General features: G+C 41.1%; 3 protein-coding genes across 3 annotated transcripts; all 3 read left to right on the top strand.

The window, feature by feature from the left end:
• Positions 1 to 9,368: 9,368 nt before the first annotated feature.
• MELLADRAFT_103662 (uncharacterized protein) lies at positions 9,369 to 10,125 on the top strand (the record flags this gene model as incomplete). Its single annotated transcript, XM_007406475.1, has 3 exons — positions 9,369 to 9,687; positions 9,760 to 9,900; positions 9,980 to 10,125. 3 exons carry the CDS (start codon positions 9,369 to 9,371, stop codon positions 10,123 to 10,125), a joined length of 606 nt encoding a protein of 201 aa, XP_007406537.1.
• A 443-nt stretch (positions 10,126 to 10,568) lies between these two features.
• Positions 10,569 to 10,928, top strand: MELLADRAFT_94601 (uncharacterized protein; the record flags this gene model as incomplete). Its single annotated transcript, XM_007406476.1, has 1 exon — positions 10,569 to 10,928. One exon carries the CDS (start codon positions 10,569 to 10,571, stop codon positions 10,926 to 10,928), a length of 360 nt encoding a protein of 119 aa, XP_007406538.1.
• Positions 10,929 to 11,650: 722 nt separating this feature from the next.
• MELLADRAFT_103661 (uncharacterized protein) lies at positions 11,651 to 12,568 on the top strand (the record flags this gene model as incomplete). The annotated part of the gene is made up of 1 exon (XM_007406477.1): positions 11,651 to 12,568. One exon carries the CDS (start codon positions 11,651 to 11,653, stop codon positions 12,566 to 12,568), a length of 918 nt encoding a protein of 305 aa, XP_007406539.1.
• Between the last annotated feature and the right edge of the window lie 2,348 nt (positions 12,569 to 14,916).

Raw genomic sequence — 14,916 nt, 5'->3', positions numbered from 1 at the left:
AAGTCTCTTATTTAACACATGCAATGTAAATGCATCTGGTGGTGCATCTTCCACACTCCTAAAGACCGTATATAGGATGGAAGCTTCTGGGAATGTGGAGGGTATCAAAGTTAGTGGCAAAAGCAGTTTCTGGTCAAAGATTTTGGTGCACCTTGTTAGAGCAGGCATAAGTGTTGTCTGTGTACGTTAGCATAGTATGTCTAAGCATAAACATATCACATTTCCCCCAATGAATGCTTCCTTTCTCCAGTCATTTGTCTTCAGAATCTTGTTGTAGGACACATTGTTCCTTTGGTAGTCTTTGCGTAGATCAATGCCTTCCATTAGATAAAGTTAGTAAGTTTATTCAGAGAATATTTAAGGACAGTGACATCTTGGTTTATTAAATCAAATTGAATGTCTCAAATTACAAGAAAAAGTTCAAGAAAGTAGTAGCCAAACCGGTATAATAGATATTTATGTTCAATGATTGGATATTAATGGTTCAATATGGGATGTTTCTAATGTATACACTTATTTTTTATATTATTGTGCTAGGTCATCACAGTTCTCCCTATACATTTCAGCCATTCTCTCAAAAGTCATTAAGCCACAACCAACCATCATGGGAGACACAGAATTCAAAATCAACTTTAAAAGCCACTTATGAGACACTGGTACATGAAGGCTGTTGCTGAACTTATCCTTTTCTATTGATAAAAATGTACCATTAACAGCTTTTTACCTCCAGACCAGAGCATTCCCTTCCTTGTTTTCTAGCATTGACTCATCAGGGTCCCAATGCCCATTGGTTACCTTACAATATATGTTATAACAGTATTCCGTCAGCACTTTAATAATTTCAATCTGGTTTTCAATTTTGCATATCTTATTGCATACATGCATTGAAACTTCCCTTGATATATTGGGATGATCTTTGCGCTTACTAGCCATGCCTTTTACAACTGCTTTCTTACTGTCAGCACCAATACCAAAATACATCTTCCTTTTCATTGGTATCAGTGAATCATAGGTGAGCTCATACTTGAGTATTATACCTTCAAACACTGTACCCTTGAGACTATTGTGATAAGCCTTAAGTGTCCTTTCTATTAGATATAGATGACTAAAATCCTCTCCCACATTTACATTTGAGCATTTGATGAAAACCAAGTTGTTGTCACTGTAAAGCGTTTTGTGTCCCAATTCGGAAAGTAATTGTATTAAACACTCTATAGCTAATCTACCTAGTGCAGTGACACACACCGCTGCAAACCTTCTGCCAATACCCAATGTATGCAAGCCCAGGGCTCTGTAGTAACTATTTGCACATATTTTCAAGCAATGCTGAGCAAGCACCGCAGCAGATAGTGTTAACTTAATGATAACAAAACTCTACACTGTGTGTTATCCGATAGCGCACAGGGCACCAGAACAGTCACGCTCCCATAACCCCGTAGCGGTCTTTTTTGCCCTGCTAAGCTAACAGACCCAGATAGCTTGAGTTTTCTCAGCAGCCACACAACAGCCCCAAATAGAGCTACTTTAGCTTGGTTGCGCAATACACAGGGAGCCCAATCCCACCAGACCAGCTATGAACAATCCAGCTGCGTATCTCTTGCTCGATGACCCCAATCCATCAACCAGCACCCCATTCAGCCACTGATTACGACACAACGCACTAATCAAAATCCAATCAGGAAACTTGCAATGCAGGGAGATTCTTCAAGATCAATGACAAAAGTAAGTCTGAGATGAGATTTTTTCATGGTCTGTTTTCCTCATCTGCCAATCATTCTGACGTTGATTCTTCCTTGATTTACTTTTTATTCCTCTGATGACCTCATGCTCAGGCTCAGGCTCTCTCCTCTCAATTTTCCTCCCGTCCACCTGATTCTCTTCTTATTGACCACAACTCTAACAAACTCTCCAAAATGATCAACCCAGTTCCGCCTCTATTTGTTGGCCTGTTCACCCAGATTTTCCAGTACATCTTCATTGAACTATCTGTCATCCCTAGTAGCCAGTCTCAAATTGACTTTTTGTCTTCATCTCAGACTCCTCAAATACAAGCCACCCCTTGTCATAGTTGATCTGAAAGACTACACCAACCAGTCATCAACCCAGGAATGTCATCCCTATGTCCTGATGGCCCTTGAAGAATTTCCGTCAACCTAACCCCACACCCAGCTTTGAAAGAACAACCAACACAACCAACAGTTATCAGTGATAATGAGTCTTCAGATTCTCCTGAAGTGGATAAGTTGAGCAAGCATAAGACTAAGAGGAAAGATACCATACCAAATCCAACGGTAAGTGATCTTTCAGTCTTCATGATTCCATTATTTCAATGACAGACTTATTTATTGAAGGTATCCTCTTCTAGACACATCACCATGAAAACAATGCAAGTAGACTCCGATGAAGAAAACCAACAGGTTTCCAAACGCAAACACATTGATGTAGAAGAAAACAAAAATCAAAAGGCTCTACTGGCATACTATGGCGCGCATTTTCATAATAAGCCCAAAGATGTAAGCCAGAATTTCATTCTCTGTTCCTGCTATGTTTTGTACATCACTTTTTTTAGTTATATCTTTTGTTTTCTTTTGTATTGATATATTTATCTCTTTTGATTTGGCAGGATAAAACAGAATGACCTCTTGGTTACCCCTGCCTGTGGTGCACTGCTAGTGATGTAGATCATCCAGTACAAGTCAGCTTCACCAATCCAACCGGTAACCTGAAAGCGGACCAAGCAGGATCAACACAAGTAAGTTGCTCAACCGTTGGCTGCGCTGGGAGGCTCAGAGCTCAAGCCTGTGGACTCTATGTCCCTCCATCATCTGCCAAGGTCCTTGCTTGAGAAGAAGCTGATCGCAAGAAAGCTACTGAACCGCTTGACGCTTTCATCACCACAACAAAGGGCAGTAAGTTTGACAATCTCACCTTCAACCAAGGCATGGGTATTTGGCTTCTCCGCCAATCCTTGCCTTGGTCATGCATTGCGGATCCTTGGTTGTGTGCTTGTGTTCAATATTTAAGACCCAAGGCAAAACTTTATGGTAGGCAATGGGCTGCACAAGAAGCCAAGCAACTTAATTTGTCCCTTAAGTCACAAGTTATCAATGAGCTAAAGGTTTGTTAAGGTATCTTATAATGATGTGTGTTGGTTTTATTTTTATGGGGCTTGAGATCTAAGTTTTGTATGCAACACAATGTCTGGACCTCAAAAGGTATTTGACATGGATTCATATGTGCCACAGTTAACTACATTGATCCCTCTTGGAAGTATATCTCTGCACCTGACTCTGAAGGTTGTTGCATGGGAACACCAAGGAGTGTGGTTGGGCAAACCGTGTGCCAACGTCCTCATGAAGAATGATTTTCTTGAGAAGATAAGCAATCTCTTCATCTCGGTCCAACTCAAGCTTGATCCTGATGTCTTGAATCTTTTGGTATTCACTTGCTCAGCCAATTAACAACTGATTTGGGTTCCAATAACAAAATGATGGCCAAGGAGATGCATCAGCAGTTCCTTGGCCATTGTGGCTCCAATACCAACTATCTCTAGGTCCCAGTCAAGATGCACACGTTTTGTTTTTGCCACAAGCTTGCACTAGTCATTGGTGCAGGTTTGGCTGCTCTCAATCTCAAGACCCCTCCACCGCGCAAGATCAAAATAGCAATCAGAGGAGGCTTTCATACGGTTTGCACAACTCTAGCCAAAGAAGACAAAGATTCCGTCAATCCTCATGCTGGCAATGGACCTGTTTTAGAAGTTCCCAATGTTTCCACCTCACCTACAGAAGATGTCTTGTTGTACACCAAACACAACCTTCAGGAGGTAGATGAAGATGAACTTGAGGATGATTCAATCAATCAATGTGCTGCTAGTATTTGAAATCCGCCAGTTGATGATGAGGCAGACTGGGATGCCGCCAATAAAGAGGAAGCTGCAAATCCACTGATTGAACTGGACAACACAGTGTCTCCAACTCACCAAAGAGAGGCAAATAAGCTCCACTACATCTTATAAAAGGTAAGTCTCTGTACATCTGTCATATTTCATCTTATCTTTATTGTCCAAAGTTAAACTGATTCCATCATTGTCATCTTCTTATCTCGGCTTGACTTTGTCATTTGGCGCATCACTTGTCCTTTGTCTTGGCGCACTGAATACAACAGGATCATGAAAGCGCAAGAATTAACACTTGCTTCACTCATTGCCAGATATGGTATACAATGGAACAGTAAATACCTCAGCCGGCATAAAGCATGGCTAGCATGTCAGGTAAGATGTTTGAAACTTTGAATTGTATTTTATCATGTTATCTGTTGTTGTTCAACAGAAGCTAATCTTTATTTCTTTTCATTTAAGGTGATCAACCAGCTTGTAAAGGAAGATTTTGAGCGTGTACACAAGAAACATTGTCAACTGCAAAAGAATGGTAAACCCTATGGCTACTTTCACACATTGAGAATAACTCCTTTGGAATGGGTGTCAATCCAAGAACTCAACTTGGAACTTGAAGTAAGTAGTCTCACTGATATCTACTTCCAGTTTCATGTCATCACATCAACTTCAACTAACGGTTATGTATGTCACTTTTCAGCCGTTTTTGACAATCACAAAACAGATGGAAGGTAATAAGGCTACAGGTGCAATGGTGATTCCTAAATATGTTAAGCTGAAGAGGCAGTTGGTAGCGCGTGAAGCAACCATGGAAACTAGCAACGCACTCTATCCAATGCTTGCAGCCATGATTTCAAAGTGGCAAGTTTACTTGGATGAAGCTGCTGCTTGTGAAATGCTGGTGATGGCCACAATCCTTCACCCGGCTTTTTGACTCAAGTTCTTTTAGAAGTTTTTCAAGAAGACGTCACCCTCCTACATCAAAGTCAAGTTGAGTTTCGACAAGATTTTCAAAGAATATCAAGTACAATCAACTCAAATGAAGACAACCATCAGTCCATCTGGCCAGTCAGGTATACCCTCAGCTTCATCAACTTCAGCAATATACAATCCGTACAGTGACAAAGGAGAGGAAGCCAAGAATTTGGGTGATGATTCTCAAGTCAAAGACTACTTTCAAGCTGTTTTTTGTATGAAACAGGCGATGATGATCTTAGCGATCCAGACGAAGCTCTGCGTTGGTGGTTGGTAAGTCTATTTTCTTATATTCAATATGTAATCTCTTACTGATCAATATAAACACCTCTGGTGTTTGTTTTGTATGGATGAACCAAGGTTGTTTTCCAATCTTAGCTCCCATGGCTTGTGATTACCTGGCATGCTCAGGTTCCTTGGCTGGCCCAGAGCAAACGTTCTCAGCAGCCACCAATATATGTTCATCTAGCCGAGGCAGTCTGACCTCAATAACCATAGAGAGAGCTGTCTCACCGCATATGTGGCTAGTTGAGATGGTCCCTCTAGGTGATGAATTCAGTAAAGTTGACAAGGTACTGGGTGGCCAGCCACCCTCTGGAATTGGGTGGCCAGCCACCCTCTAGCACTGGACTGGGACAGTACTCAGTTGGCAGTTTGCCATCACCTTTGGGACCCTGGACCTGCTTGGGCTTGGTTTGTAGTCCACTGTAGGTCTTCACTACCATGATTCAAAGTATGTACAGTGTGTTGCATAAAGGATGAAAAATCCAGAAAAAATTTACGGGCTAGAGGCCCGTGCGCCAGGCGTACCAAGGCGGATACTCACAGCCATGGACTCTCAATTCTTCTCAAGTCCGTACCCACAGGGCTTCCAGATGTTCTGATACCGTCCTTAATAATCCCACCTAAAAAAATGCCCTCTTTCCTCTCCATAACCCCATCCTCCCATCCTTCAGTACCAATACAACAGCTTGGCCACAGGCTAGTGACATCCAAAACCCAGGTTCACAACCAGGGAGGCGATGAAACTATTATATCGACAAACAATATCAACCTTTACTATCCACTTCCAACAAAACTCGGAAGAAGGAAATATATGAATTGTTGAAAATTTGAGTGGAGAAATCGGAAATTAGGTCAAAGTGAGAAGGTTCCTGCAAGACATAAAGCTTATTGAAAATATTGATGTGGGTTCTCAACCACCAGAGAGCATTTTGACCGCCCAATAACAGGAATATTTTTCACAACATGGGATCTATCAGATACAAATCGAGTTTTTCACTACTCAAATTATCACATGATCTCCTTACACATCTACAGCATAAGCACAAGCAATGAGTTCAAGATTAGAGCCCATATTTTGGCTGCTTGAACAACTTCAGATGGATGCACAACAGTGATATTACAAGTTTTGGCTATGGATCTCTGAAACACACTATGAAAGAGAATTAAAGGACATAGTAGCTAAAATTGATTTGAAGCGTATGATCGGTTTAGTAGATTGGAAGAGTTTAATAAAGTGACAATCTGACTTACCATCAAGTTAAAGTTTGGCTTGAAATTTGGTAAACTCCATTTCATCTTTCTTTTGATGACCAGATCCCAAAAGTAACTCCAAAAGTAAAACGATTTGACAATGAATTAATGATAGTATGAATGTTTCAATTTGATGATGATTTGATTGGATTGTAGAGTTTAAGAGATTGAAATAAGTAGCTTGAACATGAGATTCTAATTGCATAGATTCTTGATTGATGATTTGATTGTTCATGGTGTAATCCTAGTTTGTTATTGTTGGTTTTTGATATGAAGTGACTTGATGCGACTACAATGATGAGATTGGATGATGGCTGCCGGTGAATTGGAATTTGATCTTACTGATTTATTGATTCCAACACTGACAAATCATTGATCACAGTTTCTAATATGAATCGAGTTTGTCTGGTTGTGATCTTGATCTCGATGCTGATTTGATTGATTCAGGTTCAATCGATGATTTGGATTTCAGATGCAGAGTGAGTGATGTATTAAACTTGGGTTTTGGACGTGAGCCTCAAGTGAAATGGCGGACAGAGTAGTTTTTTTGAGTTTTGTTCAAATTGGCGGTCCTCTGTTAATATGTGTGATGATGATATGTTTTAATGAACAAAATGATTTAATCAAATTAGATTTGATATGACATCGATCAAAATGTAATCTATCGAGTTGAATCAAAACAGCCAAGTTGGCCAGTATATCAAGTAAAACAAAATATCTTGGATAATAAGTAAACGTAATCAAAAATTCAAACGGTTTGCCAAATGATCAAAAAGATTTAAAGTCCGCCTAGACTCTAACGGTTTAGAAGACTGAAGACTGTAAACTTTGAAAAGCTGATTGAGTGTTTTTAAATTTTTGCGTGATGTAAGAAATTTGAAGAAAACTTCTTGAGTGAGTTGCGGACAATCTATAAAAGGTTAACTTGGTCAGGTAAGATGATAAATGTGGGTTTTGAAACAAATCTGGAAGTGAATTAGGTCTTGGTGATGCATTTAATAATGATATTCAATGACGTTAGTGTGAAGGCATTGAACTACATGAGCACTTCCGAACAGAGGTTAACAATAATCAGTTACACATTGTCTCGGAGACTTCGAACATGCTGGACACCAGGAAGGAGTGCGACTTCTTAACAGGAGTGTTAGGTGATAGCTTGTTGCTTGTCTTGGACATTGTGTATGAACGATGGTGTTAGGTTGAAATGGTTATGTGCGCTACACAACTGTAGGTCGAAGGAAATTTAGGATGAGGGCAAATGAGTTGTAAGTGAATTGCATTCAATTGAGAGTGGTATGATTTAGCTCAGAGCAAATATCAAGTGAAATGCTTGGCAGTCCGCGAAGTGAGACAGCAATGGCGCGAGTAGACGTGTGCTTAACAGCAATGGCTTGGCAGTCTGGGAACGATAGGTGGCTGTTAATGATTATCTGATTAAGCAATTTAGATGCCAAGGTTGTCATTGGGAAGGTTGGATGAACCTGGCATTGCCGTGGTTTGAGGGTGTCGTCAGGTTGAGTCTAGTAAGCAATGATGAAGTAAGGTCCTTGGGTTGGCCTACTCACGCGCGGAGTTGATGGTGAGGTAAACGGTATGGTGTGATGGGAGGTCAAAAATGAGAGGCAGCACCGAACTCCCGGAGCGTGAAGTGAAGTTAGGTTTGAAGCGGGGATGTGAGAGCTCAGGGTTGGTAGCCACAGGTAGCCACTTAATTAGGGGCTCATGGTCAGGTGGAATTGGGAATGGTTGCCTCAAGTTGTGATTTTAAAGGGATGGTAAAGGGTCCAGTATAGGTTGTAGCGGAATTTGTATAGGGAAAGGGCCACGGAGAGCGTAATGAAGGCTGAGGTATAGGGATGGTCGGGAAGAACATTTCTTTAAGTATATAGATGAATGTATATCCGTGAAGAACTTCTTATGATTTTTTGTTCACTTTTGTTTCTCATTACCCCTACTCAGTTTCAATCTTATCCAACTATATCTCATTAATATACACTATGCCTACATAGTAAAATTCTAAAGTGTTTCAGGGACATGATTTTGATGTACCATTTAGCTAAAGTAACAATAACGTAGCTGTTGTAGCCACGCTATCAGATTGAGATAGCTGTGTGATTCTAAGCAAGTTACGTTATCCTTGATAGTGTAGCTCTATAAGTTGCGTATCTTGATCAACAGTTTTTTGGATAGCTCATGTAGCTACTATACAGGCAACATGCTTTTTAGCTTAGAGTTGTGTTGCTTGCTCAGCATTGTTTCAAGGCCCAACCTTGAAGTCTGTTCCTATCCTTTAGCAAATTCCTTGTTTCCATCAAGTACTTCATAACATCACAAGAAGCACTATGAACACACTGTTTTATTATACCCATCTGATCACCTATCTGAAGGCATGTGAACACTTCATCACATTTTAAGACAATATCAGACAAAATGCTACTTATTTCCTCACCATTAAAGCGCTCATCCCAGTAAGGACATCTCTTCCTGTGAAATAACCGTAGCAACACTAACAAGTACCCGTACAAGGCACGAGGGAGGTTACTCCTGTCCATGCCCGCATCCGGGCAGCGAGACCTTCACGTAGCAGAATTCAGCTTCTCTCGGCACTGAGCAAACGGATCCTTTAGTAGCTGTGGTTTGGTAAGCAACCAGAAACCGTGCCTCGAATGGAACAACATGCATGACATGTCTTTCCCTTCCAAAGCTGAAGCCTTAGATGCCTAGGATATATTAAAGACCTCAAGACCTCTCTTTCCCCTCCTCAACATCCTCCATCATCTTTGATTCCAGAGAGGAACATTTCCGTTGATTCCTCACGCTTCTCCAGTTTTCTCTTCTCATAAACTGTTCTGCTCTGATTAATCTAAATCTATTGTCTCTGAAAGACTGATCAAATTATAGATCAGTTTCTACTTGATTTAATTGTTCTACTAAAACATAAAATTATTAATTACTTCAGGAGATGTCAACTAACCGAAGAGGAAAGACTACAAACAAAGAAGATGGATTGGTTGTAAATATGTTGAAACAAAGCCAAGGAGATGCATCTGGTAATCTCGGCATTAAACTATCAAAATTGAACCAAGGGGTTCTCTCAAAAGATCCTGGTATCGAATCATCTATGTCAAACCAAGGGAACTCAGCAAGAGCCAATAGTTCTGGCGCAAATCAAGACCAAGGGGATCTAGTTACTATAGGTGCTGGTATCAATCAATCCCAATCTCAATCTCAAGGAGCTCCCATAAAGGAACTTGAGAAGCTACCAACTAATGAAAGTTTGAGTAAGTCAAAGTTCTTGTTGATAACATTAATTGGAATTATATCTGAAATGGTCTGCCATGCTTCGTAATTAGATAAAGAAGACAACTGGGAAAGTTTATCAAGTATTAATAAATCGAATGGATCAAAAGAGAAAGATAAAAGAAGAGATAAATCTTTAGTAAATCCAGATTATTTGTCGATTTTAGGAGATGTACCTACTCAAGAAAAACATGGTAAGCAGGATAGTTGAAATAACTATCAAAATAAATATAAATTACATAATTTTAAACATCAGACTGTGAATCTGAATAGGTATAACCATATCAATTAACTCAGATGAAGAAGAAGGTTTTGATGCTAGTGTAGATTTAACAAATAAAGATTCAGTATTTGCTAAAGCAATGGAACTATCAGTCACAGGTGATGGATTAGGAGCTGCGAAGTACTTAAACATTTAAAAAACTTTAGGTAATTTACCAATAAACCGACCTTCAAACAAAATAGGAACTTCAGCAAACCCGGTTTTGTCGGTTGAAAACAAAGATATGCCGGAAGGTGCCGTTTTTGAAAGCGGGATGTGGTTCTTTCCAGGGAAAACATCAACTCATACTAAGAGAAGTTACACACCTTATTTCGACAAGAACATCATAGACATAACTACCATAACACAGGTGGTTCACATGTCCATGACAGGCTTGCGCAACCTGTGAAAGGTGAGACGTGAATGTGTGCACGATCAGAGCTTTTTACAGTGGGAAACTCTGTCTACTAGAGCGTGCGAACTTTCATCACACCTCACCAATCACTACCGTCAGCAAGCCGTCAAGTCTCTCACACCCCCATCAAAGGTGGTCATCTTGGTTTCTCTCACGCATATCAAGAACTTTATTCCTTGCCAACTATGGATAAAGCAATGCAACAAGCCGCACAAAGAGCGGCACACTTGACGCTGACAAGATCACGATTGGTAGCCCTTGGCCAACTACCAGGCCCACCTCTAGAACCTCCAAGACGAAACCGTGCAACAGGAGACGATGACGTGGATGGGGAACCAATTCAGGACAACAAGTTAGAAGGCCTAATCGACGACGCAGCCGGTATCTTACAAGGACCACTCATTGGGTCAGACGCCGCCGCCAAGACTTCCTGGGCTCCCCCAGTGCAAAAGGGGAAAGGGAAAGCGGTGGACAACACCAGCCCTACGCCATCTTGGGCAAAATCACCAGAGATTACCCCCTACCCAGGTAAGCGTCAACAGTAATTCTTTACCCCTCCCTCTTGTTGAGATATACCTTAATCTCTCTTGTGATATGTTTCAGCTGTTGTGACAGGTAATAGAAATCACACTAAGTAATCTAGGTTGGTTTAAACTATGACTCTTAGTATTAAACTACAACCTTAACCTTAATGATCTTTCATATTTAATTGAACAAATCCCAATACGCGTACAGGCTCTTTTCCTTACCCGTTATTCTACGGAAGGAAAGGAGTAAGTCAACCCCCTTTATACTATCACACACCTCATTTTATCTCTTCACCTTAGTTTCTCTTTCTCAATATAGTTTCACTATTTCCTTATTCTCTTTTGTGTTATACTAATCAATATGAATGTTTTCTTTACTGTTATTTCATCTGAACCCGTCACAACGCTAGTTAGATCAAAGACTGAGCACTTTGATCCCTTTTCTCTTTTTATACCTTGACCTGATTCAACCTTACAGGTCAGATTAGATTTAATACTATGAACTCATCTTTTAATCTTTTTGTCTTATCTAACTGTTCATTTTCCTTTATGATCTTTTGTTCTAAATCTGTTTTTGTATAGGTTAGTACCATCAGGTAGATATTGTGACGAGAGGTGAAGGAGCTCACCTCTAGGAAATTGTCACGGGATATTCAGGTACCTCTTCCCGGATTTTTCGCTTTTCATGGTAGCGAGAGTCAGTTCGACTCTTAGTTATTGATTTAGAAAACGAAAATCATATGTCAGGAAGAGAGAGTGCTTCAGACGAATCCCAATTACCCACACCCGCATCCACTCCAGCTCCATTCCAAGAGGAGATCGACAAGACAAACGCCAATTCTCAGCTCGAAGACCAGTCGGACCATTCTAGCTCAGCGGAGACAGCTCAATCATCTCATACAGTAACCCCTGCTGGCCAAGATCCGAGTCTAGTAATGGCGTCTAATGACCCCATAGATACCGATACCCCTGCTCAGAGGCAATCCATCAAAATGAACTCAATCCTCCGTAAGATAGCGATAAGTACTAAACTTACTGCTTCCAACTACACTGCTTGGTCAGATGGAATACGCTTCGGTTTAATGGCAACCTCATATGATCACTACCTCGATTCAGAAGATGCCGGAGGACAGATCGATGCCGAGATTGTTTTTGCAACCAAGAAGGCTATTTTTTTCTGGCTTCTTGCTAGTATCGAATCCACGCAGTCCACCCGGTTCATATCAATGATATCCAAATTTGAGAACGGAATCAAGTCGACTACACCTTCACCGTCCCTTCTATGGAAGACAATCCGAGACTATCATATAAGCAACTCGGAATCAGTCAAACTCATGCTCTGTAGTGAGATTACTGACTTATCTCAAGGATCCACCAAAGACTTAATCGATTACATTGATATCTTTAGATCAAAAGTAGATGCATACCTTGGATCGAATGGGGAAATGTCTGAAGAAGAGCAAGCACGTCAATTTGTCAGATCACTCAACCGCGAGTGGGCTGAGAAAGGCTGCGACCTTCTGGATGCCGGGCATGTGAAGTTTAGAAATCTAAAAACTGAGCTCAAGAAAACTCACCAGACTCGTAAGATGTTCTCATCCAACCGACAACAGTCCAGCCGAATCGCCGAGACATCAGAATCCAGTCAAGGAAATTGAACAGGTAGATGGCAGACTTGCAGCCGAAACCGTTGTATGGGCCAAGAGCACCCCACCAAGCCGCACGATCAATCAGAGTGTTACCATCATCCTAATAACGCTGGTAAAATAGAGCTGGAAACGATCGAAGCAAGAGGCTGGCGAGTGGGTTGAATACCCAAGAGGTGGTCGTGGAGGAAATCGCGGTGGTTCTCGAGGTGGTTTTTGTGGAGGTTTTCGAGGAAGAGGACACGGTCAGAGCAGTTCTCATGAAAATCGAGCAACTAGTCGACATATCGTGGATTCTGACTTCCCTAATTCAGAGGATCTTCAATCGGCATTCAGCAACCTAAGATTGGAAGATCGCGAAGTCAGCTACAGTGTGGAATTGGACGGAAATTCCTCATGCTCAGCACAACCTCAATTGTCATGCATAGGAGATCATTGTGATTCAGTTGCCCTAATCGATACCGGCGCCTCACATCACATGTTCCATGACCCCGGACTTTTTGAATCAGCTACCTTGATGGAAAATCATGACCCTGGAGCTAAGCTGAACCTAGCTGGAGGCGGCACTACCCTCAACATCCACTCTATTGGAAATGTTAACTTACTGAATTCAAAAGGAGAAAATATCAAATTAAAAGATTGTCTTTATGTTCCAGAATTATCCTGAAACCTCATTGCTGGAGGAAGACTACTCAGAGCCGGAGCTGTAACAACTGTCCTCGAAGATCCAAACTTTCGAATTGATCATGGAAAGAAAGAGCTTTTCATTGGTAGGTTCATTGGAGAAGGAAGTATGATGTATGTGGCATTACGGTCAGCTGTCAGTCCTAGTTCCCACCAGTCATCAATTTCAAAAACAAATCAACTCACCATTCTGAAATTACACTATTCCTTAGGTCACCCAAGCGAGAAATATCTAAAAAGGATGTGGGGGTTGGGTTATTTTAAAGATGTACTTCCTAAGACTATTACCTCAAAAGATTTTGAAATTATTACCAAGTGTCCTGTCTGTCCCTTAGCAAAGAGCCATTGTCTGCCATTTTTGTCCACTAGACCACGAGCAAACAAATTCCTAGGAAACGTACATGTCGATCTAAGTGGAATCATTAGAACCTCATCTGTGAGTTGTGAAGAGTACTATATCCTCTTCACTGATGACTACAGTAGCTACCGAGTTTCTTTTGGGTTACCAGATAAGAGCGCTGAAACCGTCTTCGAATGTTTCAAGCGATACATCATTTTTGCCGAGAGACAGACTGGAGAAACATTAAAAATGTTCTCATTTGACGGAGGGGGAGAGTTTATAAATGGCTTGCTCACCCCATACTTAGAGGATTTAGGTATTGTCACCAGAGTAACGTCGCCACACACTCCCAAAGAAAACAGCGTGGCTGAACGTTCAAACCGAACCATCAATACAAAAGCAAGATGCCTGATGGTACAGTCGTGTGTACCAATCAAATACTGGTACCATGCAGTATCGTACGCTGTAATGCTACAGAATCGTACCATTACAACCTCGCTCAACCTTCAAACAACACCTCACTCTCTCTGGAACGATAGGCTGACAAGTATGAAAAGATTTCAACCTTTTGGCTGTCTAGTTTACCGTCATATCAGAAAGGAGATTAGAGGAGGAAAATTTGAACCTGTGTTGCGGACAGGAGTCCTCCTAGGAGCAACAGAAAACAACCACAACTTTATAATCCTTGACCTTGAAACAAATAAGATTCATATCAGCCATGATGTAACTTTTCAACCTCTTGTTTTCCCTTTTATGAAGGATGCCGAGGATGGACCTGATTGGATGTTCATTGAGGATCTTCCTATTGAACCAACAGACGACAAAGAATCATTAAATGAATATCCTATTGACTCAATAAATCAACGTGACACAATAGACGATGTCGATGATTTGATAATTGAAACCACCCACCCAAGTCCAATTAAAGAACCGCAAACAATAAATGATGATCAAATAGACCCATCCTTGATCCATCCTCTTCCGGCGGACGAAGTCCTTCCCATAGAAGCTGAACAACCTGTTCCTGAATTACCTGCTGCTGAACAACCTGGCCCAAAGGAACCAAGACGATCAGAGAGAGCAAAACAACCCATTGAACGATATACTCCTGGTAAAACAAACTTCATCGAGGCATTCCCAATGCGTAGCATAGTCCCAAAGATGTCCTATTCAAATTGTTCTTGGAGCGTATACCAGTGCCGAGAAGCCATGAAAGCTCGTGCCGAGCCAAAAAGTTATAAAATGGCCATGAAAGCTCCTGATGCTGATAAATGGAGGGCTGCCTGTGATAAAGAAATGCAAAATATCATGGATATGGGAGTTTGGGAAATTGTAG

This window comes from Melampsora larici-populina (genome assembly GCF_000204055.1).
Source record: "Melampsora larici-populina 98AG31 unplaced genomic scaffold MELLAscaffold_6, whole genome shotgun sequence".
NCBI classification, from domain to species: domain Eukaryota; kingdom Fungi; phylum Basidiomycota; class Pucciniomycetes; order Pucciniales; family Melampsoraceae; genus Melampsora; species Melampsora laricis-populina.
Note: the sequence above shows the minus strand (reverse complement) of the source record. Positions and strands in the feature narration are given on the sequence as shown.